At 54.7% G+C, this 7,993-nt stretch overlaps 1 protein-coding gene across 1 annotated transcript; it reads right to left on the reverse strand.

Moving 5' to 3' along the window:
* Positions 1-311: 311 nt before the first annotated feature.
* Positions 312-5,425, reverse strand: LOC113956256 (extracellular serine/threonine protein kinase FAM20C-like). The gene is made up of 10 exons (XM_027662576.1): positions 4,845-5,425; positions 3,480-3,655; positions 3,314-3,392; positions 2,747-2,839; positions 2,454-2,569; positions 1,979-2,159; positions 1,753-1,862; positions 1,006-1,087; positions 840-899; positions 312-751 (listed from the first exon to the last, which is right to left on the reverse strand). The coding sequence occupies exons 1-10, from the start codon at positions 5,321-5,323 to the stop codon at positions 517-519; spliced, it is 1,611 nt and encodes a 536-aa protein (XP_027518377.1). The 5' UTR covers positions 5,324-5,425; the 3' UTR covers positions 312-516.
* Positions 5,426-7,993: the final 2,568 nt, after the last annotated feature.

Genomic DNA, 7,993 nt, shown 5'->3' on the forward strand with positions numbered 1-7,993 from the left:
TTTCAGGCGGATGAGGGAAGAGCAGGGCAGGGATAAGTAGTGAGTGGCTAGGAGCTCTTGCCTCATTTTCCCCACACCAGCAGTGGGGAGTCTCAGCTCTGTTTTTGGGAGTCACCAGGGCATCTCCATGCTGGGGACGGGGTGGGGCAGAAGGAGCTTGCCAACTGCTCCAGTTTGGCAGCTCTTGCTTGGAAAAGGCAGGAAAAATCCCTATCCTTTCCTAAAAGGCTCTTGAGGGAGGAAGCAACACGTCCAGACATGTGAGGATAGGCCACGGCTGGGAAAGTAGCTGTGGTCAGATCTCAGCTCATGTCATCTCCACTAGGCCAACCTTTTTATTTAAAATCTCTCCCTGTCCCAGCTATCCTTACAACCTGCTTTCCTGGTACATCACACCACCAGCTTTGGCACTGCCAAAAGGCCGACACTACACAAAGTCAGAGCTGCATGCTGATCCCACATCATCCTTGGCAGCACCCAAACACACCCCAACCCAGCAGGATACCCAGCCCCCCATCACACCCATGACCCCACATCATCCACCAGCACCTCATCCGGGTGGGCTGCCCTGGCCAGGCAGTGTCCCACCTCCACCAGCACCTTCCCCAGGCGACGGTCCAGCGCCCGCAGGTGGGGCTCAGCCAGGACGGGGGCCAGTGGATCTGTGGCCAGCGCCTCCCGCAGCAGGTCACTCAGGCGGTAGGGCTGGGTGGCCAGCAGCTGCAGACGCAGGTAGGTTGACTTCTTCATGCTGCCAAAGATGAGGAGGGAGGTGTGTCAACAGCAGGAGCCTCTCCCCGACAGCAGATCTGGGGCAGGCAGTGGGAGCCCTTTACTACCTGCAGCATTGCTGGAGGGGGGCCAGGATGGACAGTTCATCGCGCGAGTGTGTGCCAAAGCTGGAAATGGGGGAAAGCCCACCAGTGGGTGTCATGGTGGCATTTCAGCAAGACTGGCAGTCTCCCCCCCTCCCTTTGCTGTGATTGCTCTCCTCCCCAGCTTTACCCGCGGCCGTTGTCCAGGTGAAGCAGGAAAGTGTCATTCCCAAATTTCTCAAAGGTCTCGTAGTGGTGCCGGTCCATGTTGCCTGTGGTGGGCCAACAAATTTGCCATCAGTTTGTGGGATGGGAGATGGGAGCAGGGATACAAAGCACCCTCCTGGTGTGAGACTGAAACCCAAAGGCTGGGGAAAAGGTCTGGAGGCACCTCTAAGGTGCCCATCTAGTGGCCATGGCCATGGAGGGGAACTGAGCAGAGACCCTACTGGCCTCTAGGCCCCTTCTCATCCCAGCAGCCCCATAGAGGGACAACAGTGGCAAATGGAGCAGAAGTAATGGCAAAAGCATGGCTGGGTGGCTAAGAACGAGGAGATGGGAAACTCTCCAAGTCAGATGATGGTGAGGGGACAGTGCAGGGAGGAAGAAGCAGCCTAAGGGCGGGAGAGGCAGCCAGAGCCCTGGGCATCACCTCTGCCTCTGGCTCTCCAGGGGCTGCATGTGGGAGTATGCTGGAAGGTGCTTCCTGAGTGTGGGGTGTTCAGCTGGGATTTCCCCAACATCTCTTGTCCTTTGACTTCTGCCCTAGTGGTACAGCCCTGTCCTCTCATTTTGGGTAAGAGTGCAGCTAGCTGCAGCCTGAACAAGTTTGGCCAACAAGCCTCACAGGACACAGCACTGTAGGACACGGAGACATTTGGGCTTCTCTGTCCCAGGGGAGCTCCACAGCCCTCAGCACCAGAATGGAGGGGCTCACCCATAAGGAAATCGAGGATCGTCATGTCAATGAGGTCAAGGAGGCGATGGCCCCTGTCATAGGGCGGCGTCTCTCGCACCCGAGCGCAGTAGTTGGGGTTCAGCTCCCATCTGCTGGCAGAGGCCAGGGAGGGAACGGGGACCACTGAGATTGGCCATGAAGCAGCCCCCTCCCATCCCATAGCTCTGCTGCTCCATGCCCCCCATACCCCCATGCCCTGGCTCACTCAGCTTTCTTGCTCTTGTGGTAGGAGCGGCGCCAGGGGCTGCGCCAGGAGCGGCGCTTGGCCAAGGTCTTGTCAGGGAGCAGGGCAGCCATGGAGCCCTCCAGCCGGTCCGGCTTGCCACAGAGGGCGTGCTCGGTGGAGCAGTAGTAGGAGCACTCCCCATAGAAGCAGATGTTACCCGCTGGCCATGGGGACAAAGCAAAGGTTGATGAAGAACAGGAAGGCGACAAGCCTGTGACCCCCAGGCAGGGTGGTCTGGCAGGCAGCCGGGGGAGGATGCTCCATGCACTGTGGCCATGCACCACCGGTAATGCAATGGCAAGGAAGGCTGTGAGGAGCAAAGCCCTGTGGCAGGGGATCCACAGGAGCTGGAGCAGTCCCCAGAGGGATAGTTTGCCCCAGGGCAGGAGCAGACAGGTCCAGCTGAGCTCCATGTGGGTGGCCACAGAAGAGGATGGACAACATGAAAGCTCACCTGGGGAGATGAAGAAAGTCTTGGCCAGTTTCTTGTCTGTGGTGATGTCACGAATCTCCTTTGTTATATTCACCAAACGGCCAGAAACTGGGGGGATTCGCCGGAAATCCAGGATCCTGAAATACAGAACTTGGAACCATTTCTTATTGACCCCGGCTGGTTTTCACAGCAAGTTATTAAACCCACCAGGAGGTATCCCTCACAAAAAGGAGGGAGAGATGGGATGAAGGAGCAGTTTCTCTGCTGCTCTGCCAGCGTGGGAAGGCAGGGTTGGATGTAAAGCTTACGCTCACCTGTCCAGGTGGAAGGCTGCAATCTCTGCGTTGTGCCGCTCAAAGTCCGAGAAGTAGAAGAAATCAACGGGGGTCTCCTGGTCCCGGGTCTGCCTGGGAGGGTGGGGGTCACTCTGAGTGTGGGCTTGGTTCCAAACCACACCTCACCTTGTGTCCCCTAGTGACATTGGAGACACAGCAAGACCCAGTCTTCTCCAGTCACTTCCTGATGAGTGGTGTCACTCCAAACCCCCCATCCAGGCTCCCACATACTCCTTGCTTCCAACACAAGGGCTGGGAAGCCTCATGGACTGGAGGCTCCTGGATAGTCCTCATGGACCACCTTCTTCTTTCCACCACTGGAGGTCACTACCCCATCACAAGCTGCATCCAGGCTGTCATAAGCAGCCAGGGAAGACAAGGGAATGGGGGCTATTCTGCTTGCCTCAGTTTTGGGATGGAGGTGCTGAAGCGAGGCAGCGCACAAAGCATTTGTCCATTTCTCCCTCCATAGTCCCCTCTGGCCACTCCTTGCTACCTAATGGGACCATGTGGGTGGGGTAAGGGGTTGTCCCAGGCTTTACTCACTTCATGGGCTTGAAGAGGGCTTGCCCGTAATTTGGGAACGTCATGATGAGCTTGAGCTGGGTCCCGCCAGACTTCTGGACTGAAAGGAGGCACACAGGGATGAGAGAGGCAGGCAGCAGGCAGTGGGGCAGGGGTGTGGACAGGGGTGCGGGCAGGGAGGTGGTACCTGAGCTGATGATCCTCTGTGTGGCCAAGTCCTGGAGGAGTGTGGGCAACAAGGGGTCCCAGCGGGGGTACAGCTCATAGCGGTTGATGCCAACATGGAATTTGAGCCAGGTGGGGTAGGTGTCATAGGCCGTCTTCCCTGTCGGGAGGAGCGTCTCGGCTTTACTGCTGCTGACCCTGCAGCCCGACAGCCACCACCACCCAACAACAACAACAGCTTTTAGTGGAATGGGATCTGTCCTCAGTCCCCAGGCACTTCCCAGGAGCCAGTGTGTGGAGGGTGAGCCATGGGGAAGGCCCTGCCCAAGCCCAGGGTGGGTTCCAGGTTTCATGGTGGCAAAACTGGAGCACAGGCTTCCCAGCCATCCCCAGCACTGACCTGAACTCCCACCCCCAACAACCCATTCCCCTTGGACAGGTTTATCACACACCCTTGGTTTCCCCAGAGGGAAAAGTTTGGGTTAGCACTATCCCTGTCTCTGTGCATCCTGCAAATTGGCAGTTAGCTGGCATTCAAAGGAGCTTGTGGGAGTATCTGCCCCCTCTCTGTGCTAGCACACACTGGCTATGCAGTGGGACAGTTAGCCCAGGACATCTATAACCCAAATCCATGTCTCTCTCTAGGAAAACAGATTGTACCTCAATTTCATCAAACCAGACCCAAGGTTATTGCATAGGTGAGATGGTCCTCAGAAACAAGGCAAATGCCATTTGTGGAAACCAGCTCTTAAACCAGCTTTTCTTCTCTCCCAAATTTAGCAGGCATCACTTTTGGAAGGTGTGCTTTCCATAAGGAAGCTGTTACAACGCTAAAGCTTTTAATATCTTCCCTTCTAATTAGAGGTTAGTAGTCCAATGATAAAAATAGGCAGCCGGCAGCAGTGAGCTCAGCATACAGCCGAGCCTAAAGAGGTCAGGAGATATTCTGCCAAATGCAGGATGGGAATGGTCTCACTGTTAGAGATAACCCACATTGTAGGCTTTGCATCTTCAACATATCGGGAGAGGGCATAAAACTGGTTAGAAATCTGGACTGGGGACTTCCTCATAATACAGAGAGAGGGACCAAAGGCTAGTCTGCATTGGGGAAGGGAAGGAGACCACCCAATAGATACCCTACATAATACAATGAATAATTCAAGAATCTCCTTTGGCTTTGCCATGTGCTACAGGCTTATGAATAGCAGCCCAAAAATTCAGGGCTAAGAGAGGATTTGAGGTATGAGAAGAGCATGCTCAGCAGTGGGGGCCCCTCCAGGGGAGAATGCTGCTCTACATAGGGAAACTACATATTTGGTACCCACTGCTTGTCCCCTCAAACCCACTTATCCCCCAAAAGCAAGCTAGGGTTGAGCTTGCTCCTCACCATTCATCACTCCCGCTGCTGCGCAGGCTGAACTTCTCCATGGGGTTGATGACAAACAGCTTATCTTTCTCTGTCACCTCTGGGATTGGAATGTTGTAAAGAGGATGCTCAAAAAGTGCCGCCAGCTTTGATTCCTTGGTCCGTCCCACATTGCCGCCTTTTTGCTGGTGCTGGACCCACAGCTCTCCAGTTCTTGTATGCAGCCCTGCTCCCTGTAGCTGGGAGGTTTTGTCCAAGGAGCTGTTGCTGCCACTGAAATCATGAAGGATTCGCAAGCTCAGCTTTTTGAGGCCGGACAGCATGGGGCTGCCTGATGGGACACCTGTGGCTTTTGGTGTTTTTGTATCACAGCTGCAGGGCTTGTGGGCTGCAGGGAGAGCAAAATCCATCACCAGGTGCACGAGGAGGGCCAAGAGCAGAAGAAAGAGAAGACTGATTTTAAATTTCCTTTGGAAAAGTGTTTGCAGCCGGCGCCACATCCTTCCTTGTCCAAAACACTCAGCAAGGGGTAGGTACCCACCTAGGGTTAAAAGAGTTGGTGTGGCCACAGCCCCTGTGTAAAAATAAAAGAGAGGTGTCCTGGATTTAGAGCATCGCAGCAAGAGAGCAACTGGTGCAAGAGCAGAGTCACAGGACAGATCTGCCAGTGCAGCACTCACAGAGTGACACCACCAGGATGGGACAGGAGGTTGTGGCGGGGTTTATCTGTGCTGATAAGGGTCAAGCTGGCACTGCCAAGGTTAGGGTGAACGGGGCAAGTTCCAAATCAATAGCTGCAAAGCTGGCCCAGGGGCAGCACTGGCTGCAGTTGCCTCCCTCACTGTCCCGTCTCTCTGTGCTATCACCCACATGGGGCTGCAGATCATTTCCTGGCATACACGGCATTAAAGCAGTTCTGCCCCTCTGCAGCACCCACCCTGCCAAGCACTATGCAGCTCCATTCCCCATGTGCATCACAGCCTCACACTCAGAATCCAGGAGAATCTTTTTCCTGCTGCTTAGCCAAAGCAATTTTATCACCCTCCTTCATCCATTCAAAATCAGTTGTACTAAATGCACCTATCAAAAACCACTCAAATGGCACAAAACAAAGGGAATGTGAGTATCAGCACTGCTGGGAAGGGAAATGGTGGGCTGGCAGTGTAAGGAAGGGTTACCAAGCAGGATAGGTTCATGGGTAAGGATGCTCCCAGAGCCTCTAAAGTAGGTGGGGGAGGCAGGCAGGTAGGCAGGAGTGGGGATGCTGCCTTGGACATCACCGCAGAGGGGCAGTGGGACCTACTAAGCATGGGGAGCACTGGCAGCTTGTGGAAGGGAAGGGCAGCCCAACTTTACAAGAAATTCCCTTTCTCAGTGACACCCAGGGACACAGAGCTGGGCTGCATGCACACAAATGGCTCATGACTTGTAGGGAGGGAACTTTGGATTTGTTAAAGGACAGAGAAGCACAGGAGCACCTGCAACAAGCCTGGGGGCTTGGGTACAGAATCTGGCATTATGTTTCTCCTTTCTTTGATTTCCCAAAGGATGCAGAAGGCATGTGAAATCCCATACATCATGTGATCCTTCCTTGCTGCATGTTGCACCAGGAGCCAGCTTGGAAATTCTCACTCCAAGCCAGAGAGGGTACGATGATCAGTGGACAGGGGGGGATATTCTGGAGACCCCTTCCTCTGCTGCCATCCCTACACTACCCTCTCGCTCACGCTGCCCTCTCCACACCATGCTGTGCCGTGTCAGGCTTGGTCCCCTCCCAGGCGGTGCGCTGAGAACGCGGTGTTCCCGGTGTTCTTGGCTCGCGTGTCCCACGGCGCGACAGTTGCCTGGAAACCGCCTCCGGCTGACACCATCAGCCGCCCCAGATTCAGCCAGCCCCGTGTTCCCTTCCCCGTGCCTTGTGCTGACAAGATGGCCGATGAGAGCCGGGGCAAGCGAGGAGGAGGAGAGCTTTCCAGCCCGGCTGGCGAGCCCAAAGCCCCACAGAAGGAACTGAGTGGAGGGAAGCAGATGGCTTCCTTGGGGAAGGGAACACGGCGTCTTGCTCTGGGAAGTTTGCTGGATCCAGTCCAGATGCACGATTTGGAAAGAAGGCACCTAGGAGGGGTGGTAGCTGGTAACTGGAACATGGGATCATTAGGTCATTGCTTTGGGGGGGGGGGGGGAAACAACAAAAAAACAAACAAAAAAACCCCAAACCGCAAAATCCCCACCAAAATCCATGTACTAACTGATTGCATCAAAGAAGCTGAGCTCAGCTCCCAGAGCAGGGCCAGAGATTTCCTTATTCCAGATCCAGCCCTGGGAGACCAAGGACAGAGGGAGACCCCCCTCTTTCCAGTGTCCCAAACCAGCTCCAAAGTGGGCTGGAGGGGATAGAAACCTCCTTCCTATGTCCTAGAGTCAGATAGGCACAGGGACGCTATGGGCTGAAGCCACCCTACTGACTGTGAGTCCCATCCCAGGGAAGCTTGCAATCCTACCCCCCTCCCCAATTTAGCATCCCATTGGAAAGCAGAGGCAGGGGGCTTAGGTGGGGCACTTGCCACCCTTAGCACTTCAATGGAGGCATAAAATATTAACCAAGACATTTTTCAGCGAGTCAGACACAAGCCTGCAGCAACGGGGAAGAGCTGGAGACCTTCAAAGCCTGCCCCAATCGCCTGACAGCACATCGATGTACCTTGTTGCCATGACATCATCACAGTGAAGCGGTAGAGTTTGCACTTCTTTCTTCTCATCTCCCCCCTTCAGCTCTTCCTCCATCTTCCCAGCAGGTTCAAGTCACCCTTGGGGCAGAGGAGGAGCCCTACATCCGAGGACATTTTCACTGCAGGCTCCAAGTCAGGACTCCCTGGCAGCTGATAATGATGTTGCCCATCTCCCCTCAGCAGGGAGGGATGAAGTCATGAAGCACAGCCCCCTGAGCTGCTATCACAGCTTTACAGGACGGGGAGATAGAAAGAGTCATTTGGCTGGCACCCATGCATCACCCTGCGGTTTTTATCTCATTTTCTACATCTGACTCACTCTGATGCTTTGATGGGTAATGGCAGCAATATGCAGGGGGCAAGAAATGAGAGGGAAACACAATAGCAAGCCAACTGTTGCCAACTTTCCTAGCTTTCTGCTGAAAATTCATAAGGTAAAAT

Source organism: Corapipo altera, unplaced genomic scaffold (assembly GCF_003945725.1).
Source record: "Corapipo altera isolate COAL_440 unplaced genomic scaffold, ASM394572v1 1, whole genome shotgun sequence".
Taxonomy (NCBI): Eukaryota; Metazoa; Chordata; class Aves; order Passeriformes; family Pipridae; genus Corapipo; species Corapipo altera.

Bases quoted from the DNA above. Each gene is read 5' to 3' on its own strand.
- LOC113956256 (XM_027662576.1), bottom strand. From the start codon at position 5,323: ATGTGGCGCCGGCTGCAAACACTTTTCCAAAGGAAATTTAAAATCAGT. The intron at 1,863-1,978 runs GTGAGCCAGGGC...CTCTGCCAGCAG, and splicing joins CACAAGAGCAAGAAAGCTGA to ATGGGAGCTGAACCCCAACT. The intron at 1,088-1,752 runs GTGAGCCCCTCC...GGCCCACCACAG, and splicing joins GATCCTCGATTTCCTTATGG to GCAACATGGACCGGCACCAC.